Source organism: Pseudoliparis swirei, chromosome 11, assembly GCF_029220125.1.
Source record: "Pseudoliparis swirei isolate HS2019 ecotype Mariana Trench chromosome 11, NWPU_hadal_v1, whole genome shotgun sequence".
Taxonomy (NCBI): Eukaryota; Metazoa; Chordata; class Actinopteri; order Perciformes; family Liparidae; genus Pseudoliparis; species Pseudoliparis swirei.
In genome coordinates this window covers 19,449,080-19,474,719 of record NC_079398.1, presented here as the reverse complement: position 1 = coordinate 19,474,719, position 25,640 = coordinate 19,449,080, and the positions used below count along the sequence as shown (strand labels likewise).

At 45.5% G+C, this 25,640-nt stretch overlaps 1 protein-coding gene across 1 annotated transcript in view; it reads left to right on the top strand.

The window, feature by feature from the left end:
* Positions 1-293: 293 nt before the first annotated feature.
* The window catches only part of fndc3ba (fibronectin type III domain containing 3Ba), a 90,483-nt gene continuing 65,136 nt past the window's right edge, over positions 294-25,640 (top strand). Inside the window, exons 1-3 of the mRNA XM_056425683.1 lie at positions 294-522; positions 20,742-20,887; positions 22,686-22,770. Of these exons, the coding sequence (XP_056281658.1) occupies positions 20,771-20,887; positions 22,686-22,770 (202 nt within the window). The 5' untranslated portion in view covers positions 294-522; positions 20,742-20,770. The remainder of the gene's footprint in view (positions 523-20,741; positions 20,888-22,685; positions 22,771-25,640) is intronic.

Here is a 25,640-nt window from a genome sequence, read left to right as displayed (position 1 = left end):
CCCTGGGAATAAAAAAACACGCAGCGCCGTCTGTTTGAAGACTATTTTTTTTTTTATTGCAGCGAGGTGAGTTCTTCTTCTTTTAATTTATTGTAAACACTTCTTTCACGGCGCGAAACCAGGAGAATGGCGGCCGGGGACGGGAGTCGATGTGGAAAAAAGAAGAAGTTTTCTTTACAAGTGCGTGGCTATGAGTGAGGGAGTGTGTGTGTGAGTGTGTGCGTGCGTGTGCGCGCGCGTGTGTGTGCGCTGACGCCGGCAGTCTGGGGCAACTTGGCCGGCGCAAAGGAAAAAGGAAAAAAGCCGCTCCGCTGCTGCTGAATCGAAACTTTTGGTGCAGAGAAAGAAACTCAACGTGGCTCGTTTTGTTTCAAACTAACCAGCGAGACCCTGAACTCACCGCGTCGGGCTCTCTGCGCGAGACGTTTGGAGACGTTTGGAGACGTTTGGAGCCTCTTTGTGGTCCCGTTTTCTGCGCTTTCGCGGAAGAATGTGTTTTTGTCTCGGAGGACTTCAGATGGAGTGAGTGCGCAACAGGAGAACGCTTTTTATTTTCTCTCCCTCTCTCTATCTATCTTTCTCTCCCTCTTTCTCTCTCGCGCTCTCTATTTTCTTTCCCCTCGTTTTTCTGCAAATAATCGCAGTTACTTATGTCGCTATGTGTGTGTGTCGGTCTTTTATTTTCTTCCTTCTTCTGGGAATACAGTCGGTTGCGATTAGGGGCCGCCGCACAAAATCAGGAAATGAACACTTTTTTTTTATAGCAGGAAAAATAACTCCTTAAAGGAAGAAGATGCTGAGGCAGTCAGATTTGACAGAGAGGGGGGGGGGGAGGGGAGGATGAGGAGGAGAAGGGGGGGGGGGTTGCGAAATCCTTGAATTGGCGCTGTAGAGGGTTATTATGCATGTCGGTGACTGTTGAACAATGGCGGGGGGGGTTGCGTTAGAAAGACTTTCCGTGGACTTTGTGCGCGTTTGGAGAATGTAGGAAAAAAGGGTAAAAAAAAAAAAACTCAACTCCAGCATAACCTAGCATTCCTTCTAGCCAGTTTCTCTCCCCCCCCTCTCTCTCTCCCTCCCCCTCTCCCTCTCTCAGAAAATGACTACGTGTCTGTCTGTTTGTGCAGGGAAGACAAATCTCCCTCTCTCCCTCCCTCTCTCTCTCTCAGCCTCTGATGCAGACGTGTAAATCCAACATTGGTCTCCTGCGTGGAGCGATCGATGATCTGCCTTCCACGTAAACGCGCAGGGGGAGAGGGGGCCGGGAGATGTGGCAGTAATGGGGGGTGGAGTGGTGTGTGTGTGTGTGTGTGTGGGGGGGTAAGATGCAAACGATTTTGCTGGTTGTGCGTCAGTTAAAAAAAAAAAAGATGAAGAAAAGAAGACGTAATAACGAGTCTGAGTGGTTAATTGTGATGCGGTCATGATCAGGTCTAATTGGGGCTATGGTGCCCCCCCCCTCTCCTCTGCTGTGGACTCCGGATCCAGTGGGCACATTGGAGAATATAGGATAGGGGGAGAGATAGAAAATAACCTTGCACGCACACGCGCACTTTTTTCAGGGGAGAGAGAGAAAAAGAAGAGGGGGAGAAATCCGATCCCAAATACATGACGTCAGATGACATTCCTTTGGTGAAAGGCTGATGTGGCCTTGTAATTTAACTGTTTTTTCTGTGAAAAACTGATATTTGACTTTTCTTTTTTAAGGGGGGGGGGGGGTGAAATTATTTGATAATAAAGGTGCGTTTGAGTTCAGGTGAGAGCAAAGGAATTCTCTATGTGGTGCACGAGTGGCCAATTTAGTCTTGAGGCATCAGAAAGTCTCAGCATCAAAAGTTTAGGGTTATGTGTGAACAGTAACCCCCCCCTCCCTCCCTTTAAAAAAATTTAAAAAAGTCCATCAGACTGTCTAATTTCTAAATCTAGCCCTGACTGGGATGTCAACAGTTACTTAACAGGAGAGATAGGGTTCAGGATGGGGGGCGGCTCTGGTTCGGAGGCCTCGGGAGGTTTTAGGCCTTGAAACAAATGCTTCTTTTTGTTGTTGTTGTTGCAATGGATCCACAAAGCGACCCGGTCGGTCGACGGTGCCTCCGCGGATCACAAAAGGATAAGTGCAATCCATATAATCGAAAGCGGTGATATTTGTCTAAGCGCTCCACCCGTAAACCTCCTTCACAGCTGAACGAGGTTCATATGACTGCAGGCTGAAGGCTAAGCCTCCTTCACATTCGTACACAATGAGGATGTAAACAAAGCTCACGGGGCCCTTTTCTAACACATTTCCAAAGCCCACCGCTTTATATATACATATATATATATATGTATACATGCCGAAAACTCGTATTCCAGCATCGGTAATGATGGGCCTCGGGAGGCCTTCTTTTCATACGTTTCTGAACTGTATGTTTTGAGTGGAATTGGCAGCCAGGAATGTGGAGCTGCAGGATATAAAACAGTGTAATGTAAGCAGGGATTTGCACCCCGAACTGACGCAATTGCAGGAAATTGAAGAAGAAGAAGAAAAAAAACCCACTTTTCTGTGTTTTTTCTCCTTTTTTTTAAAGGGGGGGAAAAAAAGGAAAAGAAAATGGAATACAGTGCAATTATATAACGGAGCAGGAAGAACGGAGTCGGGCTGAGGGAGGAAGTCGTCGTGGCTTCGGCCCTTTTCTCCCCGTCTGAATGAACCTCACCTGTGGGGGGGGAGGACTTTGCAGCTGCTCAGTTCGGTTTCGCCTCAGCTGTTTGTCAGTTTTTAAAAAAGTCCACTTTAAGTGCTTGCAGCATTTGGATTTGGGGGAACAGGGTGCCAAGTATCCCCCCCGCGCCCCCCACGTGGTCCTCCAGAGTGCATCACTAGAAAGTGAATGTATTGATCTTTTCTCTTGACCGATGTAATCAAAGTTTTTACACACTCTCTCCGTTCCAGCAGCTGGAAATAAACACGAGAGACGGAGACACACGGGCCCCCGGGTTCTGGAGGACAGGCTGTGTTTTGTTTTGCCTCTTTATTATTCTGAGACGGGTTATTCTAAGCGCAGGGAGGAAGTCGTACCCCCGCGTTTCATCGTGAGGACTCGTGATGCCCCGAGCATCCGTCTGACCTCGAGCATAATGTGGTCTCTCTCTCGCTCTCTCTCCTCTGCTTTCCACCCCGCAGCGGGCTTGTGGTTTTTCAGGTACGCCTGTTCCACATGGGTTCAGAGAAGGGACGGGAGGATGCTGGCCATGACGTGTGTGTGTGTCAGAGGGGTCGTCTTACTGTGCAGTGCTGCTGTACTGACAGTTTTTGCATTTCTGGAAATTTTTGAAGGCATCGATGGTTATTTCTGAGAGACACAAAGCAATGTGCTATTAATTGGTAGATTTCACTTGAGGGATGGGGGGGGGGGGGATCAAGATAAGGAAACTCAATACGCCCGGTGTGTGTAGCCACAAATGAATCCACCATTTACTGCTATTTCTGCAACGACCCAGCGTGGCTCACTGACGACGACATTTATAGTGGTCCAATTTTATATATATATATATATATATATTATTTTTTATTTATATATATTTGCGTTTGTATATTTATTTATTTATTTAGATTTATTTAGATTAATTAATTAATATATATTTGTGTATATCTTTATATAAAAAAAATTAAGCCAAACATTTATTAGGATGGTAAATGACTGATATGTCTGCCAGAAAATGCTCTGAATCTTTGCTTGGAAATAAAATGTATCTAAATAGTTGCAGATGAACTTCCCGTCAACATCTTTCTCTTCATCTCGAGTCGGTTCCCGAGACCACGAGAAGTGTTGTTGAATAAAAAACACTTTCCAGGAAAGCGCGGCGCTGATCTGGTCGTGTTCACGGCCCGGCGCTCCGCCCTGTGTGTTTATCAGGGGATGAAGACGTGTCACCGGGATGCTGCTCCTTCCTGGCCCACCCACAGCACACATGGTGCACCGCACACACTCGTGAAGGACGGCTGTGTTCTCATGCAGGTCTTTGGGGGGGAGAAGGGAGGGGGAGGGGGGAGGGGCGGGGGATTCCTGCTTCATTTAGTTGTTTCATTTTGATTAAAATGTGACGATCTACACTTTGGTCAAATTGAAACTCTCGGGCAACGGGTTTGAATCTCATGACGGCTGCTCGCTGTCTACTTCTTCTTCTCTCTCTCTCTCCCCCTCTCTTCTCCCTCTGTTTCTCGGGTCTCTTCCTCTCCCTCGCGAGCGGTGGCTTTTTTGTTGAAGTATCCCAGCATCTCATGTTTGCTTGGCACAGAGCTGTAATGTTTACCCTCCTCCTCCTCCTCCTCCTCTCTTTCTGTCTTCCTCCCTCCCTCCCTTCCTCTCTTTCTCAGTGCCCGTCTCCACTTTTTTTTTTGGGTCTCCCTTGATAATTTCCCGCATTGTTGACGGATGATTTAGAAGAAGATAAAAGAACCCTTTCAACTTCTCTACTCCCCGTCTCCTTTCCTCCACTCCCCTCTTCCTCTCCTCCTCTGTAATGTGTAATGCCAAACAATTGCACTCCGTTCTTTCTGTTCCTAGTTTTACGAGTTCCACTCCAAAATAAAACATCTGACATTTGGAGAGATGTTACGCCGACTCTGACCGACTTTTGCTGGCATTCGGTAAAAAACTCCTAAAATGTTTTAGCTAACAAACTCGTTCCACGTTCTGCGTCCACGAGACGCTTTCAAGTGAAGAGTGAACATCTTAAGAGCCTCAGCAAGTCGTTCACTTATTTAATAGCTTTAAATGTCTTCTTCTGTCCAAGTGACCCATGATTTCACCTCTGATTTTGATATTTCGATATTTTGATACCAGTTTTGAAATGTCTATCAGCGCAATGTGTTGAGAACTGAAACTGAAAATGGAAATGACCATTTTCAAACATTCATTTGATATGTCATTTTTCAACCCAGAAAGCCCAAAACGCTCCCCAGCTCCTCAGGTGTGAGGATTGTCTGCGACGGCCAATCGAATCTCATCACATGGACAATGTGGACTTAACCAGATTGAAAATGTGGTTTAAAAAAATTGCTTACAAAATAAAACTTTAAAATGCCCTCACCTATATCGAATGCTAACCAAAAATGTAACGCTGTTCAGATGTCTTTGTCTTTTTTTCTTAAAAATCAATGATGTAATAATTCAGAGGGATAATGAAATTAGTAGAAACTAAAACACTTGACACCGATTTCATGTTTGGAAGTGCAAACTCTCGTTGAATTTGAAGTTAAGATTTTAAGATAAGAAAACTTAATTAATCCGGATAAAGCTTGTGAAAAAAAAGTGTTATAAAGCTTGTTGTCGTTTAAAAAAAAGATATAGACCAATAAATATTACAAAAATATATATTTTACCAAAAAAAAGATATATATTTTTTTACAAAAACACAAAATATAGATTTTCTTATTAGAAAAAAAAAATTTCATAAATCTTTTTTACACTTTCTTTTTTTACAAAAACACTAAGAAAAAACACAAAATATATATATAAATAAATAAATAATTACAAATAAATAAAAAATGATATATATATCATTCATATATATATATATATATATAAAATCTGCTAGGCTTCAACAGGGGGGAACTGTAGATGTCACCTCGGACACGCTGTGATGGACACTTCCCGCTATTGCACGGCGTCCTCCAGACCACGGCATCCATCTGTTGAATAGGAGAGTAAACGTTTTGATAATCAGCAACATGCAACGTGCCACTTCGCCGGTTGCTCCTATTTTTCGCTCGCGGTGTCACCTGGAGGGTCTCGACAGCGCTATGCGGCATCAGAGGGAACGAAACACAAACGACAACGTGTTTGGACTCCAGTCATTACGGCTGTCGAGTTCTCGTCAGTCGGGAGAGTTTTTGTGGACGCAGAAGAGACTCCGGAACCGTCCATAGAAATACCTTGTTGAAGAGCTGTGTGTGTGTGTGTGTGTGTGTGGTCAGCTGGCTGTAGGGATCAACCGTCCACACACACACACACACACACACACACACGGTTAACTTTACGTGCCTGCATTAGCATGCCGGCCGTGTTGGTGCTGCTCGTCGGCAGGCCCGTGGAAAGTTCCGTGTGTGTGTGTGTGTTTGTTGCAGGACCCGGAGTCGAGGGTTCTGCTCGCGGAGGAAGGAGGTGTTTTTTAATGCGAAGCCACACGTTTTATTGCTTTGCCTTGTTAAACCGCCCTCCTCCTCCCCCAATTTCCACGGCCCCCACCCTCTCCAGGGAATGCAGACACACTTTGAACCCCCTCCACCCCTCCACCCCACCCGTCCCAGCCCAACATACCGATCATTTCTCCCTCTTGTTCACTTGCCACTCTCGGGCCCGTTTCCACCAGCACAATGCATTTTGACTTTGGCGGTCATGTTGGGTGTTTTTTCTAAATCCAGGAGGAGAATAGCTGAACGTCTTTCTCCCACCAGGTTGTTGGGTCGTTGTGTGTAAAAGAATATTCAATGGCGATTTGATCACAGCTCATAAATACCTGTTTCCCAAATCCAAAGTTGGCCGCTTCACCTTCCTGATGCACCTGATGAGTCCATGCGGGCGTCATCGGTCCGGAAAAAAACTTATTTCACTTTGAAGAGTAAAATAAAATAAAGAAAAAAGGAAATGCATTTCGGATTCTTGGTGTGGACATGGCCTCCCCTATTCTCCCCTCGCTTATCCCCTCTTTGCACTCGAGCCCGGACCCCCCACAAATCACTGAAACATCCCAAACACACACACACACACACCCCTGAAAGAGTGTGTGAAATCCTGAGGCTGATTGAGGTAGAGGAATGTGACCTTGTGACCCCAAGGCTGTATGGGAGGGGTGCATGCATATATATTTATACACACACACACACACACTATGCATTAGGCATGTGAAGTACCATTCATTCATGATTTGCTTGCTGTGTGTGAGTTTATGTGTGTGTGTATGTGCATGAACATGTATGTGAAGTCCTTCTCCCTCAACACACACACACACACACATCACCCATGGAACAAGGTTTTTTTGACCCATAAAACTGATATAATGAATGCCTCTTGGTGTTTTGTCTCCGACTACATGTGTGTGTGTGTGTAAAGATGGGGGAGGGGGGGGGGGGGTATAATTAACTTCTTGACTTGGCATAGCTGTCTTAATTAAAACTCATGTCATGCAGCCTTGATGGAGTTCGGCATGCATCAGCGGTGAAACGCACTGGTATCAGGTCCACTGGTATCAGGTCCACTGGTATCAGGCCCACTGGTATCAGGCCCACTGGTATCAGGTCCACTGGTATCAGGTCCACTGGTATCAGGTCCACTGGCAGCAGGTCCACTGGTATCAGGTCCACTGGTATCAGGTTCAGTGGCAACAGAAGAAGAATTTGGACTTCTCTTAAAGGGTACCTGTTGTGATCTCGAATGTGTAGCCAGATCAAAAGATAATGTGTTTCTAAAGGTTATTCATGCACTGACGGTCCAGTATTCAATAACAATACGTAGTTTAGGCTGTTCAAAGTCCCTCAACTCCGACAAGCTTCATTGCACTGGTGCTTGAATATGTCGCCGGTGGTGTGACGTCACATCGTTGAGAGATCGACAGCCAGCCACAGCGGATGTGTTCAGAAACCAATGTAAACAACGCCGGCGCACGCAAACAAATGCTGAGAACTTGATAATAATATAGAAAACGGGCGAAATATGGACGATGAAAGATTGTCAGATTCAGCAACTGGATACTTGTATGAACCATTAAAAGCAGACTATCCCCATTTAGTTAATTGTGACAGCGATAGCGATGATTCTGATGAAGTTGATGCCGAAGGACCGCCGGTCCAGATGCTTCACCGTGCGGACCGTGCACGCAAGTCGGCGGACGTTTGGTGCAGTTGTGGGAAATGTGTGCCACAAAAAACAGACAGAGTGCATTTGTTGTAAAGAGCACGAACTTATGTCCGATGATATAGTGTCATTAGACCTCATCTGCTTCACACAAAAGCGTGAGCTTGATAGCTACATCGCGCATAAGCCAGCGCTGGAGATGTCTTTCATTGATGCAATGTTCGGCCGACATGTTCGGGGTGCTAGTGACTTTTTCTTTGCTCCGTCCGTCCCGATGCGCGCAAACCGGTGTCGGAGCTCCGCGCACGCAGACGGCGGGCAGAGGACTGTTAACGCAACACGTAGAGACAGAAATGACATGCTGCTGCTGTAATGTGGCGCTATAGAGAAAGTGACAGGGGGGCGGGCCAATTTTTTTTAATGTCATGCGATCTACCAATACTACGCCGCGATCGACTGGCAGGTCGCCGCGATCGACATATTGAGCACCTCTGATATAGATTGTGTAATTCTTGAGGCCACCGATCTATCCCAAGAAGCAACGCGTGTAGAAGTGGCTCCGGATTGGCTGAATTCCTTTCAACGACTCTACGTCATAGTGACCTCTGACATGAGTAAATAACTGGCAAGATGTCTGCGCCCTGAAGCGTTCACGGACTCGGAATGTTGACAAAGAAATGTAAAGCCTCGGGCTATGCGTGACTTGTTGACAATAGCAGCGGGGTAAATATGATTTATTTGATGCGCCTAATGGATGTAGCACGTTGTTGTTTTTGACTACAGGTACCCTTTAATATTTGTTGACATAATTTGAGTAAGCGGCTCCGTCTCTAAGCACGCTGTATGAACTGGGATTTGCTCCATGTTTATTTTGGCGTTTTGTTTATTTGGCGTTTGGCTGGATGTTGCAATCGTTGCCCACAATGCAACAGTGAAATGAACAGGAGGGATGGCACAATTAAATAAACCCGGAAAACAGGTCGACTTAATTTCTCTTCCATGTGGGCGTCGGCCCAAGGAAAGCAGCTCCAGCTCATATTTTAGGATGTGAAAGCATCGAATGTTGGCGACTCTTTAGCTCGAGTGCATTCTGACTACGCTCCTGAACTTTGTGGGTACTCTCGCCTTTTTTAAATACATAACATAAAGTTAAGGAAATGAGGTTGGCGTACATGCATCTTCCTCTGTCCAATTTCTAAAAAGTACATAAACACCTGTCGCCATTCAACCAAGTTTCCAAATTTGACTTTAAATGAGATTTAATTCAATTACCCGAATAACTGACTTTACTTGTTTGTATTGATTTGTTCGGGTATTCCCCGTTTCACGACCACAAGATCATATATATATATATATACCGTATTTTTTGCACTATAGGGCGCACTTAAAAGCCTTTAATTTTCTCAAAAAACGACAGTGCGCCTTATAATCCGAAGCGCCGTATATATGGATTAATTCTGGTTTTGCTTACTGACCTCTAAGCGATTTTGTGGTACAAGGCGCTCACGCGCTAAGTCAAAATGTTTTAATACGACTTTGGTAAACTACAACCGCACCGCTTGCAGCATTATGGCTACCGTAGCCAGGAGCGCGGAGTAATACATACTGTGCTTCACCACAGCCGCTAGATATTGGTGTCAACAGGGCGTTCAAAGTTAAACTGCGAGCTGCGTGGGAGCAGTGGATGACAGAAGGCGAACACACATTCACCAAGACAGGGAGACAGCGGGCGACTTACGCCACTATATGCCAATGGATCGTGGATGCCTGGGCTAAGGTATCAGTCTCAACTGTGGTCGAGCTTTCACAGGCGGAATCATCACTGAACTGCCAGCTAACGACACTGACTCGGATAATGACGGGGAATTCGGGCATGTTGGATGCCGTCGCCCAACTGTTAAACTCGGACACTGAAGATGAAGAATTTGAAGGATTTGTGGACGAGGAATAAACTGAAAAAGTGAGTGTATTGTGTTGTATTTTACGTGTTACAACTGAATAAGGTTGGTAGTTATTGTGAATACGCTCATTAACGTTTGAATAATGTTGAGAATTATTGTGAACGCGTTTAATAAAGTTTGATCGACTGACTTATGACTGTTTTTTTCCGCTTAATGCGCCTTATAGTCCGGTGCGCTTTATATATGAAAAAAGATCGAAAATAGACCATTCATTGACAGTGCGCCTTATAATCTAGTGCGCCCTATAGTGCAAAAAATACGGTATATAAAACACAATACAAACACAGTGTGGTTGTGTCTGTTTTGGAGCTCAATCCAGCCGGTGTGTGTTTATGGGTGTGCGTCTGCTTCGATGTGCGCAGTGAGGAGGAAGTGGCTGTGTTTGTTTAAACTAAGCACGCTCAGCCATGTGGGACAATTTAGCGGGAACGAGAACCACCCCCCCCCCCCCACACACACACCCCACACCCAATCTCCCCTCACCCTTCCCGAAGCCTGCACCAACCTCTCCTCCCCCACCCTCCAAAAAAAAAAAAGCTTCTGAATGGGCGGCTGTCTTTCTGAAGGCCGAGGGGACAGCGTGGGGGTGAGCACGGGGGCAAGAAGGAGGGCAGGTTGAGGAAGAGGAGTGGATGAGGGAGGAAGAGGCCCAAGCGCTGGGGCATGAAGAGCAAAGTGTAACTAATGCTCAATTGGTCCTCGCCGGTCCTTTTTCTTGTGAGCGCCGTGCAACCGCGAAAAAGTGGAAACGCCACACGGTCACCCGCCTCATCCAAGAAGGCGACTTGAAAAGGATCCACAGCTGAGGGCGAAATATGTCACATCTATAACCAGCTGGAGGAGGAGGAGGAGGAGGAGGAGGAGCTTCACGTCTGCCGTTCTGCCCCTTTTTTCCTTTTATTTTCATCAAACGGCTCGCGTGTGCGACCTGAAGGCGTGCACGTCTTCAGCGGTTGGTCAACTGGGTCAAAGGTCAGCAGGGATCAGCGGCGCTGTGGTCTTGGGGCTAAATATATTCAAGAATTCCCTCGAGGTAGAATTCAGTTACCCCCCCCATTATCAGTGAGCCCGACTCAGCCGTGTGTGTGTGTGTGTGTGTGTGTGTGTGTGTGTGTGTGTGTGTGTGTGTGTGTGTGTGTGTGTGTGTGTGTGTGTGTGTGTGTGTGTGTGTGTGTGTGTGTGTGTGTGTGTGTGTGTGTGTGTGTGTGTGTGTGTGTGTGTGTGTGTGTGTGTGAGCCGTGGAGAGCCCAGGCGTTAGGGAGGGGTTTGCAGTGAGCTCCTCTCTGGGCTGCGGAGCCCTCAGCCTCTCTGGATCGGATGGAGAGAAGTCTGAGCTGTGGAGGGAGAGAGGGGGGGAGGGAGGGAGGAAGAGACAGAGACGTGGAGAAAGAGGGGCCGAAAGGAGAAGAAATATCTGGAAGCGCTGCCATAAAAGAAGTGAGTCACGTTCATGTGCTTGTGGGAGAATAGCCACTTCCTCTGTGTTAAACGCACACAAGCAGCCGTTATTTATTTATTTAGTTTTTTTTGTTCAGGCGGTCGTGTGTATTGAGCAGAATAATGACGACGGTGGCGGATGCCAGAGATGTTACAGATGTCGATGGAAGTAATGAGGACAATGACATCAGTTTTAATGACTGTGTGTGTGTGTTCGGTCACCGGCTTGTGGAAACAGGCCTCGAACATCTGTGAGTCAAAGGAGTTCTCAGTTGGAGGCTGATGTCATTGATGGAAACCAGTCTGTGTAACTGGGATGAACGCTATCACAGTAAGCCACTTTGTCTCTGAGGGCGTCGCGTCGCCTCCGATTCGACTCCCACACAACGACCCACGTTATTTCACTTTGGAAGAGTTTCTACATCGGTTTTCTTCTTCTTCTTCTTCTTCTTCTTCTTCTTCTTCTTCTTCTTCTTCTTCCTCTCACAAGGAGGAGGTGTACAGCTCTCTTGTCCTCTGGAGTTACGCCGCGGCTATGTGGCTATGTGGCAAGCTTTTTGGACTGAGAGGGCCCCTACTGTGGGTTTACTGCCTGCTGGCCCCCGGCCCAACCACACACATACACACACACACACACACATACACACACACACACATACATATATACACACACACACACGGCCAGCCCACAGCCGTACAGCTGCAGGAGGGAGGAGGGCTCTCCGGCAGATGCACACATCTGCCGGAGAGCTAGCTGCGCTGCTGTCCTCTCGCCGAGCTAACGGCTAACAGCAGAGCTAACGGCTAACAGCAGAGCTAACGGCTAACAGCAGAGCTAAAGGTCAACACTCTCCTGCCTTTCGCGAATCGCCGACGGGGGGGGGGGGGGGGGGAGTCTGTTTGAGACTCTTAATTTGCAGGACTCATTAAATGTTCTCTGTCTCATTCATTCACACAAACTCACACACACACATTCACACACACATTCTTGCTCAGTGGCAGCCGTCTGTGGTGTGACAGGCAGGACTCATGTTTGTTCTGGAGCAAGAACACAATTAGGATTCCACACATTTCTTTCCCTACACACTCAACCTGCGACCCCCCCCCCCCACACACACACACACATTCCCCCCACATTCTCTCTCTTCTCCTCTTTCCTATCCTTCCCCTCCTCAGTGAACAGATTGCTGTCAATTCTGCCTCGCGCAGACAGATGATATTGATTTAATATAACACCAAATTGGTTGGTTTTGACAAAAATACTGTGTGTGTGTGTGTGGGTGTGGGTGTGGGTGTGTGTGTGGGTGGGTGGGTGGGTGTGTTTTATCCTTGCCACTTCTTACTCTTCCTCTTTGGGTCCGATGCAGGTGATCTTCCAGCATTTTTCAATAAACCGTTCCCCTGTCTCTCTCACATACACACATACACACACACACACACACACACTCTGAAACTAGTCTCCCTCAGCTCCTGACCCGAGTGTAAAATAGCCGTTTCCTCTTCATTTTGTTCACAAAGAAAACTGATGCCCCCTCCCTCCCCCCTTCTCAGTTTCTCTCCTCTGTCTCCTTTTTTTCCTCTGCACTCCCTCTACTGTCTCCTCCTCACCTTTTCTTTCTTTCTCTCTGACCCCGTTTTGTGATCCGCTGTGTGTTGAGGGTGTTGTCTTGATCCTGTGTGTGTGTGTGTGTGTTATGTAACCGTACAGTCTCTCTCCCTGGGAATGGGCCGCTGCTTCTTTTGAGCTCCGCTCGCTCTTCCTCCCGCCCCACTGCCTCGGCGGCGGCGGCCAATGAGGGGAGCCGACGGCGTCCCGGTCAGCCAGTGGGAGCGGGGCAGCTGTGTTTTGACGGGGCGGATGGCAGTCAGGTTGGATTCTGGAGTCGTTGGCGGAGCTACTTATCGGGCACGCCGATTTGAATGTGTTGTTGTTATGTCGAAACAAGCTGGTCACAGCTGTCAGTTATTGTGCGTGTGCACGAGGGCATTCTGTGACTTCCACAGAAACGAAATGGATTTTTCTAACTCTTCTACCTTTTAAAAAAAAAACGAGGAGGGGGTGTGGTGTGTGTGTGTGTGTGGGCGGGGGGGCTGGGTCATCTGTTTCTGGCCCATGTTCTTGGAAACCAGGCCTGATGAGAGGATTGGATGGGTGGCTAGATGGATAGCTGGGAGGATGACAGGGGAGAAAGGCTTTGCCCAGGGTGTTTATTTTCCGTGTGTGTGTGGGGGGGCTGAGCTGAGCATGTCGTTTAGGCAGGCTGAGTCCGGACATGTCGGCTGCAATCTGCAGAATGAACGCCTGGCATTTCGAGGAAAGGAAGGAGAAAATAACAAGAGTCTGTGGAAACCAGCGAATGCACGGGGATCTTTTTAGGCCGCCTAATCTGGGAGTTATTAAATAATTCATGCACGGCGGTCGACACAGATATCGATGTTCAGGGAGTTCCTCGCGTTGGAAACGCCAACTGTGTGTAAAGTCGGTCTGGATCCTCATCTGCCTTGAGTTACGTGCGAGATGCAGCTCGACCTCGGAGGAGTTTGCATCGTGTTTAAAAAAAAGAGGTGTAGAAATGGGGGCGGGGTAGGAATGTGGGACGTGGCAATGACGAGAACTTCCAACACTGCGCACCGTGTTGCGATAAGGATAACGGGAGCCGGAGTTATGGAAGGAAGAAAAAAAGGAAAAGGGGAAAAATAGACCCCGCTGGGAATCGGCGGTGCTTGTTTTGAATCCAAGATTGTTTGGCGGGGGGGGGGGGGGGGGTCTGGTCTGTCTTGTGTTTGCATTGATATGTTCAGGTGTTCTCAGCTCGGCAGGTCAGACGAGTAGAGCTGCTCGCTTCACTCCGGAGGCCTCGAGTCTGGGCCGAGCAGCAGCAGCATCTTCACGTGAACACGATGCGTTGACCTTTGACCCTTGACCCTCGCTTGAGCGGCTCAGTTCCCCCAGAGATGACGACGTGACTGATTGATTGATTGATGGTGCATTCAGGAGCCGGCGTGGTGTATCAGCCTTCATATCATGGAGGCTGGAATGGCTTTTTATTCACCATCACATGTGGTTTCTTCTTGAGGTGCTGGAGCTCATCTGTTTGAGGAAGGGGGAGGGGGGAGGGAGAGAGGCTCTATAGGTGGAACACACGTGTGTGTGTGTGTGTGTCTCCGTGTCTCTGTCAGTGCGTTTACATGTTGGTATATTTACATAGTCCGACTAAGGTGTTTACATGAAACGGATAATTCGATTTCAGTCCGACTAAGCCAATAATTCGATTGCATGTAACCGCACTGTGTGTCTCCACTGCATTCCACCCCACCCGTTCCGAGTTCTTCTTCGTGGATTACATATCATTACCGCAATTACAGGACAGGAGGACTGCGACCACACGCACACGCAAACCAAATGCATGAGGGCAAATTGAAGAACACGCTGAAGCTCTGAATTTGGCTTTAGACACTTTGTCTCTCTCTCTCACACACACACACACACACACACTCACACACTCACACTGCATATGTGCAGAAAGCTGCCAGCCGACGTGGGAACCCAAAGAGGTTCCATTTTTTATAAATCCCCTCTCTGTCTTTCCCAAATGTGTGTGTGTGTGTGTGTGTGTGTTCACGCTCCCCTCAGAGTAAGCACAAGCACAGCATTCCTCTTTGCCTTCCTCTCTACCCTTCTTTCCCTCTTGCCTCCCCCTCACTCCTTCTCAGCATCTCCCCCTTCTTCACCCCACCTCTCTCTCTCTCTCTCTTCTAGTAAAAAGGTACTGACTCAACCTGTGTGTGTGTGTGTGTGTGTGTTAGACAGAGGGCGAGTGAGAAAGAGAGAGCAGGTCTCTCCTAGACTGAATACCTTTTGTAAAAGGAGCTGGAGTTGAATGGGAGTGGTGTTGGTGGCAGTTTCCCACCATATTTAGAAGCCCCCCCCCTCCCCCTCCTCTTGCTCCAAACACACACACACACTCACACATTGACACTTGTATGTGTGTGTGTTTGTGTGTGCGTATTATATACCAGCACAGACTAAAGTTGTCAGTTGATCAAATGGATCTACAAGGACTCAGTCATATATCTGTGCGTGTGTGTGTGTGTGTATATCTGTGTGTGTGTGTGTGTGTGTGTGTGTGTGTGTGTGTGTGTGTGTGTGTGTGTGTGTGTGTGTGTGTGTGTGTGTGTGTGTGTGTGTGTGTGTGTGTGTGTGTGTGTGCGTGCGTGCGTGCACTGCAGTGAATAGATACCCATTCAGGTCGAGGCCCTGACACCTGAGAGCATTCCTCACTGCTTAACACATCCAGCATGAAGAGGCGGGACCTGCCCCTCCGTTGTCTCGCTCCTTCTGTTCCTCCGTCTTCTTTGTGAATCGGGTCATTTTGAGGCTCACAACAAACGTCTAATATTCCCTAAAACGTGCACGTGTCACGAGGTGTCCGCCGAGCGGGCCAGTGTGTGTGTGTGTGTGTGTGTGTATGACACGTTAATACGAGGCCGGCGTCCCGAGTACGTTAGTCACGCTCGTGGCCTTTAAACCGCAGCATTCCAGAGAATAACTTCTCTTAATAAGAAACAGACAACGGTCAAGGTTCAGTTTCCATTCTTTTGTTTCTCTAATGCGAAATGTTTCTCTTTTTTTTTTTTATGACTCCGCCCCCTGTATTTTGCAGCCCCGATGAAAACTACCACCTTGGTTGAAGGGCAGTGCTTTTTTGTTGTTGTGGTAGGAATCAAGAAAACCAAAATCAGAAGCAGCTTCTTTTTTTTAAACATTCCTGAAAGACTTCCCAAGTTCTCTCTTTCTCTTTCTCTCTCTCTCTCCGTTGGCGGGTATCAGTGCGACGTGGAGCCTGTTCTGGTTCCATGCGCTCCAGACATCTTTTTATTTAATTTACTGAATCGTGTCGACTCCTTCCAACGAGGCTTTCTCGTCTCCATCACTGGCAGCCATGACGGTTTCTCTCTCGTTTGAGGGCCCGACCCGAGGTGGCCCCGAATAGAATCTACCAGAACATAACAGGATAAAAGTTTTAAAAAACAAATATGTTGTCAAATATAATGATTTTTAAACGAGGACCTCCAAATAAGTATAATTCATAAATTTCCTGCATCTTTGATGTTTCTTATAACATATAATGAAAGTCTACTGCTGATTTTATTCAATCAAAATTCAGTTAAATGTAATTAATAAAGAAACATTTCTTGAATTCAGCTCAATGTAATTAAAGACTGTACATAGTCTCTTTTTTATTATGTAAAAGTCACTATTATTTATTTATATAAAAGGATCAATCAAGAAATGGATTAATATAAAAAATATTGGAAAAATTTACAGGAATAATTTCTTCCCGAGCTTTATTTCATCCATATAACGGATTGATCACGATAAGTTTCCACTCCATGACAAAGCCTCTTTAAGGAAAAGTACAAACTCTGAGTCAGACATGATGATGCATCGATTCAGCATCGCTCTCTATGAGGCATACAACAAGTCATATAAATATATATATATATATATATTGTTTTTTTTAGACATACGATTGTTTTATTTATTTTTGCTAAATATGAAGAAAAAAAGGAAATCAATGCTAGTTTCAAAGACCTAATTCAATTTGTTTGTACCTTTTACACAAGTATGTGTGTGTGTGTGTGTGAGACAGACAGAGAGGTGTGAGGCAGTCGGCTGGCAGCGAGTCGGTCTGTTAGGTGGTTGTGAATATCCACTTTGCTTCATCTGGATGGACAAACTGGAGTCATTGGGCGTGTGTGTGAATGATGAATGGTGCATGAGTAATGACTGTCGCGCTATGAGGCTGCCCCTGAACATCGAGGGCTTGTGTGTGTGTGTCTGATACATCTTAGTGTGTGTGTGTGTTTTACTCTATGCATCTTTTATGTTAGAGAGGCAGTTTCCATGCTTACACAGGGCTTTCTGTCTAATGACACAGACACATGTACACACACACACACACATACACACACACATAAACATTCATGTGCCCTGGACAAGTGGATGATTGTTTTCTGAATTCAACATGGAAATTTTCAATTTAACATTTTTATCCCTGCTGGGAATCGACACCTTATTCCTCCCACATTCCACAGGGGAACGGAAACCACAGTGTGTGTGTGTGTGCGTGTGTGTGTGTGTGCATGGTGAATTCTGAATCAACATCAGCATCCATCTGGTAATGATTCCACTGGAAAACAAAGGCTATTATTCATTCATAGATACATTAACTTGGTGGATATGTGCATTAGATCCTAAAAAGAAAAAAAAGCATCTCCCCCTCCCCCTACATTTAACTTATATCATGACTCAGCAAGTCACGTCAATTTTTCTTCAATTTCACCCATCAGTTGCCCCGGTAACCAAACGACCGTTGCGTCTCCTTTTGCTTGACAGAATCGTTCATAAATATGAAAATATTTAGCGTTCAGCTAAATAAGCGGAAATTATTTGATTATTTTGATTATTGATTTTTTAAAAGAGTAGCCGTATGTTGCTGGTGTTTTATTTGTTTTGCCTTTCTGAGGCGATTCCGAATTTTATTTGATGGAGAGAAAAAATTCCTAATAATTGACGAATTTCTTTTGCTCACAGGTAGAATAACACACACACACATCTTCTATTAAATGGCTCTCGTGTGTTGTGGCGGCTCAAAGGATGTGGATTTTCCAGTTTAAAAGTCCTCACTTCCTGTATGCAGAAAGGACTTCCTGCCGGTAACTTCTCCCTCCACCAGAATTCCTCCCTCGTCATGCGAGCGGCGCACGTTGAATCTCATTGCCATTTGAGGACGAAACGTAATCACCAGTAAAATATAATGAATTACTTCAGGAAATTAAAGCGGTTATTTTAGGAATGCAGGGTCACCGGAGGAGACGTCCTCCTCTCCACTTCCTATTTATCACGTAAATCATATGAATCCCGACTTTCTCCTCCGTCCTACTCCTCTTTCTTTTTCCTGGCGTGAGTGTGGCGTTACCGTGTGTGTGCACGTGCACGCGTGTTTGTGTGCGTGTGTGTGTGTGTGGCAGGATGGCCAGGCTGAACTGGGAATGGGGCTCGGATGGAGAAAGAGGGAAGGTTTCAGACGGGAGAAGGAGAGCGGCTCTGAATGATGTTTGTGTTGCAACAGTACGAGACACAGCTGTGTGACCGGCCCGTTCAAAGACCTCGTCCCGGTGATAGAAGACGACCGGCTGAAAGAAAAGACACTCAATGGTTTTCAGAGGAATGCTGTGAGTGTGTGCGTGTGCGTGTCTGCGTGTGTGTATGTGTGTGCATATTATCTGTGTATGTATGTCAGAAACAGATATCAGAGATTATCCTTACAACAAAAAAATAATGTATACGCTGACAGCTGCTCCAGCTGTACGTCAGTCAGTCATCTGCCTCCAGCCATGTGAGTGTGTTTGTTTATGTGTGTGCGTATGTTGGGTTGGGTTTTGCGGAACATTTGGTTTGGAGTTCTGTGAGTATTTATATATATACAGGACTGTCTCAGAAAATTAGAATATTGTGATGAAGTTCTTTATTTTCTGTAATGCAATTCAAAAAACAAAAATGTCATGCATTCTGGATTCATTACAAATCAACTGAAATATTGCAAGCCTTTTATTCTTTTAATATTGCTGATTATGGCTTACAGCTTAAGAAAACTCAAATATCCTATCTCTAAATATTAGAATATCATGAAAAGGTATACTAGTAGGGTATTAAACAAATCACTTGAATTGTCTAATTAACTCGAAACACCTGCAAGGGTTTCCTGAGCCTTGACAAACACTCAGCTGTTATAAATCTTTTTTTTACTTGGTCTGAGGAAATATTAAAATTTTATGAGATAGGATTTTAGAGTTTTCTTAAGCTGTAAGCCATAATCAGCAATATTAAAAGAATAAAAGGCTTGCAATATTTCAGTTGATTTGTAATGAATCCAGAATGCATGACATTTTTGTTTTTTTAATTGCATTACAGAAAATAAAGAACTTTATCACAATATTCTAATTTTCTGAGACAGTCCTGTATATATGTGTGTGTGTGTGTGTGTTCAGTGGTTTTTCTGTGTGTGTGTGTGTGTTTGTGTGTGAGCACATACATTAAACACCCTGCTGCGACTCGGTTCTTGCCCGGTGGTGGCTGAAGCCGTGTTATTTTCCACTTAAAATGAATGGTTGTGTTTTTTTTCCCTTCCCTGAAGCGAGCGGGGGCATCAGTCGACCTCCTAGAAGGAGTGCTGATCTGCTTTGCGCTGCGTTCACAATCCCAAGAGCAGGTTCAATAAGCCCCATTCAAGAGCAGATTCATCCTTTTTATTATGAATCCTCCAAGCAGGATATCCACTGCATCCCTCCTGTAAGTTACTGTATTGTTTACGCTGAAGTGCTCCTGAATTAGTCTCTCGCTCGGTGCTTCTCGGCCCCTTTTCATCTCTTCTTTTCTTTTATGTTGACATGATGCGACTTGTTGTGCCTGAACAAAGCCGGTGTAATATGAACGAACAACATATGAGGGGAAATATGGACGTTATTCTGTAATAAACACAACATGTGAGGCCCCCCCGTCGCTTTCTATGCGTCTATTTTCTTTCCCTCTAGTTTAATTTTGTGATCTGTTGTTGAGTGGACCAATTATCAGTGTTTATGTGTGTGTATGTGTGTATATATATACATCATATAATATATATATATATATAATATGTATACATATATATAATTATATCATATATTTATTTATATAATATATTTGTTTATATAATATTTATATATAATATATATATAATATTTATCTATATATATTATATATATACATCATATAATATATATATATATATTATATTTATATATATTATATTGATATCATATATTTATTTATATAATATATTTATTTATATAATACTTATATATATTATATATATAATATTTATCTATGTATAAATATTATATATATAATATTTATATATATAAATATTATATATAAATAATATTTATACATCTAATTATTTATATAATATTTATGTATTTATTATTTATTCTCATATATATATAATATATATATATATAGCTCCTTCTAGTATGCATTATTGTTGTCATATTTCAGCTTTTATACAGAATCCGACATCTGATCCCAGTATACAATTGGGTATTAAAGTCGCATATCTTCTGTAAACCCAATAGAAATATACACGTGTGGCATTACCCTTACATTTAATTGTAAACAGTGTTTGACAGAGTTTGACATTTTGGGAAATCACTTTCTTAACGTCACTGTTGAGAGGATTGATGTTCTGCTGGTTGTTCCTCATATAGAGATATGTTTTATGATGCCTCCACCTTTTCGGATCAGAGACTTTGAGTGATTTGGACTTTGCTGGAATCATATTTGATTGCTTTAAAACCAGCATGAGGAAGTAAAAAAACAAAAACAAAAAACTTCCTGTGTTTATAACTTTGTCAATACGTGCCCTGTTCCTCACCCTCTCTCTCTCTCTCCCTCTCTCTCTCCCAGGTAGGGCAGTTCAGTGAATTTCTCCATGAATGTACGTCACAATGATGATGACAGACCAGATTCCACTGGACTTGGCTCCGCCCCCCCTGCTGAACGGGGAGGTCCCGCTCATGCCTCACATGGTTAACGGTGACGCAGCCCAGCAGGTAAACACACACACACACACACACACATACACAGACAGACACGTACACACACACACACACTGCAAACACACAACTCATGCATGCTCTTCTCTTTTGTTGCCGTGTCGTCACGTGCCAATAAATGGCTTCCGAGTCGCGAGGGACGCTCATAAATACGGACGCATGCGGGCGCACACATCACTCCCATCTCAGAGACGTGCAACTGGCGCCCTCTTTTCTTTCTTTTTCATCGGAAGATTGACCCCCCCGGGTTAAATCCTGTTGTCACCGATATATATTTTTACACCGTGTGCTTTTTGGTCGATGAGAGATGATGATGATGATGATGATGATTATGCGTCCGCCCTCCCGCGCCACCCCACAGCCCAGAGGACGCAGGGTGGGCGTGTTTTGGCTGCGACACATACCAGTTAGGGGACACGCAGTCGTTAGGGAGCTCTTTTTATTGTAACACCCTGCAGTTTAAAGTTGGTAACATTTAGGATTGTAGACCGACGATTATACCGATTTGACCCTGCGTCCGTGTTTGTCTGTATTTGTGTGTATTTGTGTGTGTGTCTTTGTTCCCGTTGTGTGACCATACGAGTGTCTTTGTTGAGTCTGAGAACATATTCTGTTTGTTTCCTGCCTGTCTACCTGCTCACACCTGCGTGTGTGTGTGTGTGTGTGTGCGCTCCTTCAGTGCACGCAGACAAAGACATCAGACACATTGCGCAACCGTATATTGTTCGACCATCTTTTATGTTCAAACAAATGTGAGGAGGAGAAAAATAAATCTTTAAAGAGCTCTCGTTAAAAAAAAAGTGAAGCGACCTGTAACTCATCGAAGGTTTCTTTCATTTTCCTTTCTTCAAAAGTGAAACCGGTTCCCGGGGTGATGATCTGTGCACGAAGACAAGTTAGCATCGACTTCTAACCTTAGAATTTGAATTTTAACGTTCATGTATACAACTATAATCCAGGCTTGTGCAGGTTCACACACAGTCCACACACAAGCACCCACATGGCCTGATGATACAGGGGTTTTTCTCAGGCTTTGGGGAAACATGGGTCACCCTGTACTATGCTGGGGTTCCCATAGCAACAACAGCCGCTGCAGCAGACAGAGCAGGAAGTGTGTGTGTGTGTGTGTGTGTGTGTGTGTCTGAGGGAGAGGATGGGAGAGCATGCAGAGACTACAGCTGGAGCGCAGGATATGAGGATTGTTGCGACGGCAAACCTGTAGAGCACCGACAGCCGGGGGGGGGGGGGAGGGGGCGTAGATGCGTGCGTGAAATGCACGTGTGTGTGTGCGCGCGTGTGTGATGGAGGGTCACCGGTTTCACGTCTACAGCCATGTGTGCACTCTCAACAATCTGCATGCGGAGAATATGACGGTAAGGGTGCAGGCACGCGCGCCTTAATGCACGTTCAGCAGAAAGCGGCGGGGGGGGGGGGGGGGGGATCCAAAACAGAGCCCCGTATTTGTGCTCCCATTTGTGCGTGCCACCTGTGTGCGTGTTGCTATTGCGAAACGTCGGCGTTGCCTCTCCATTAGCTTTACCTAATGCCTCGTCCATGTGTGTGTGTGTGTGTGTGTGTGAACTCTGTGCCCGCCCAATGCTCACTGTGTGTTATGTCACTCCTGCAATCCGATTGGCTGCCCAGCCAGCAGGGAGTCCTGTCCCCTCTCCTTGTGATTGTTAAAGTGGTCATTTATGTATATATGTGTGTATGTATTATTCCGATACGCACGACAGAAATCCGACGCATTGGAAAAGGAACGTAACTGTGTGTGTTTTTGTTTGTGTGTGTGTTGTTGGTACAGGTGATCCTGGTGCAGGTGAACCCGGGGGAGACGTTCACCATCCGGGCCGAGGACGGCTCACTGCAATGCATCCAGGGTCAGTGCCTCCACATATATATATATATACATATATACACTATTATTATATTGTCTTATTAACATGTGGCCTGGCGGCTGCTCTGATGTGTGTCACTGCAGTATCTCCCACTTTTAATTGTGAGTCCGGCGCTATTTATCTGAATAACAACAAGATGTATATTAATGTATTTTTTAAAACATATTTTCTAATACCTACTAGCAAGCTATTCAGCATTTATTTAAGTGTATCTGTACAATTTACCCAAAAAATAGCTTGAGATAAGGACCCCACGCAGGAAATACCATGCTAGTGTCTTTATTGTGGAGATGACTCAAAAACGTAGTGGAAGTTGTAAATTTCCACATGAACATGAACGCATCATCATATTGGTAAATTTTTTCATCATTTTATTTAAATGCATTTATTTACAAATAATGGTAATAAAAATAAAAAAAAGTCTAGTGTTTGATTGTCTTGGTGAATAGAAATAAGAATATTTTATTTGAAACAAATAATATGAAAACAAATAAGAAGAAAGAAAATAAATATATGTTGGAAATGAAGTAGGTAGAAAGTGCACACATCAACTTAAATAATTACCGTATGCATGCATGTGTATGTATATATTTATATATACAGTACATAAAGCTGTAATTCTTTTTAAAGACTTTCTTTGCACATGGGTGTACACAACAGTCTTACATTGTAGTCTTTAAGTCTTCAGGTGGTGAGGAAAAACTTACATTGCGTTGCATTTTTATCTTCAAATGTAATAAACGTAGAGGAAGCGAGTGGACGATGGATCGAAGAGCCACTCAGAGGCTTCCGCGGGCGGCACAGAGGTGGCAGTAACACGGGAATTCCCCGACTCGTGTGGAAAAGCGTCTCACTTTGATGATGTCACACACACAGAGTGAGCTGTAGCTCAGAGAAACCATGAAAGGGCGCCTTTGTTTTCTCCTGAATCTCCCTTCTTCTGTCCGTCTCTCGTTCTTCTTCTTCTTCTCCTTCTTCTTCTTCTCCTCTCGCTCTCTTCCTTTGCCCTCTGTGAAGGTTTTCTTTGAGTGAAAGCCCTCTTGGCTCAGACATTGACTCTCCCCCCCATCCTCCATGTTGTAACTAATTACAGTCTTCCGCCCGCCGTGTAATTCAATTTTCCCCTGAAATCAGAGGGATCGCTCTGGGCTCGACCTTAGAGGCTCAGATAATGCCAGATGGAAACGGTGCATGATGGGATGTGGGCGGCTGCAAAGATGTGCAGATACCGCCGGCATCGAACTGGCATCTATTTTTGCAGAAAAGACGGACGAAGGAGAGGCGGACAGTGAATAAATGAACGAGATAGCAGATACACTGATTTGAAACCCACACACACACAAAAAAACACACGCACACAGCACTGACTGTTTCTGGGGGAGTGGCGGTCGCCTGTCTATTTGTGGGTCTGTGTGCGTGTGCACACGCACGGTGTGTATCCGCTTGGGCTCCTTCCGGTGACTTCTACTGCAGTCAATGACAGTTAATTGGGCGGGTGGCTCGGGGTCATGTTTGAATGCCCATATTTATTAATGTGGAGGGCCACACACAGTCTCTCTCTCTCTCTCTGTGTGTGTGTGTGTGTGTCTCTCTCCCCCCCCCCATGTGTCCATCTGGAGGAGGTCACTGGGTTTAGTGAGAGTTGGAGTGTGTGGCGGTGTGTTTTGAAGGTGAACCCAGTCGCTGTGTAGACAGAGACTCTGGTGTGATTACTGAGACCTCAGAGCCCCGGGTTTGCTTGTGTACTCGTGTGTGTGTGTTTGTGTTTGCGTGTGTGTGTGTGTGTGTGGGAGGGACACAGATTGAGATTACAGGAGACCTCAGGGCACAGCCAGGGACCGGCTTTTATATAAAGTAACCTCTGTTTAGCTGCTGCACTGTGGTGCACGCAGGCAAATATGCACACACACACACACACACACACACACACACACACACACACACACACACACACACACACAGGCTGTGCCAAGGCAGAACCAACAGCCCAGTCTTTCATATGAGCGCTCACCCTTTTCTTCTCCTCCTCCTCCTCCTCTCTATCCCTTTTTTTCCCTCCTCTCGACTTCTTTTCCTCCTCCCGCCTCGTTGCTTCTTTTCCCCCTCCTCCCTGGACTCAAACCACACCTGGAGTGGCGAAAGAGATTATTGCATTTGTCGGATTTCTGTGTAAGTGCTGCTCATTAGCCACGCCGGCACTCAATGCTACTGGCTGAAATTATGCAACTTTTCTTGGGGGGGGGGGGGGGCTGACATTTTTGCAGTTACGAGAATCTCCTCGTAACTGCAGCTGCAATTATTCACGTTTTGACTCTGACATGTGGACAGGTTTGAAGTGGTTCCCCAGTCCTCTCTCTCTCTCTCTCTCTTCTCTCTCTCTCTCTCTCTGCTCGCCCTTATTTGCCTTAACAGGGTGTTTCCTGTGTGCCACGTAAACCACCGTCTGAAACCGTTATTCTGTATCGCTCTTGTCAATTAGCCGGCGCTGTGTGCGTGTCCCCCCCCCCCCCCCATCTGGTTTAAACAGATTGACCTCCCGGTGCTCCGGCGGTGACCCCCCCCCTCACCCCCCCACCCCCTCCCCTCCATCTCTCACCGTCTCATTGGGTTGCGCTCATGTATACTCTCTTCTCCCTCCTTTCCCCTCCCCCCTCCCATTCTCTCTCTCTCTCTCCCTCCCCCCACTAAGACCATTCCCCTGAGCTTTCCCACACTCGCATCAAAGGACAAGACTCTGGAGGGTGTGTTAGAGCACCCCTGCTATGGAATGTGAGTGTGTTACTACCGTGTGTGTGTGTGTGTGTGTTTTACAAGGCTGTGTTGGTTTACTGTGTTGTTTGGTCTTTGTTGGA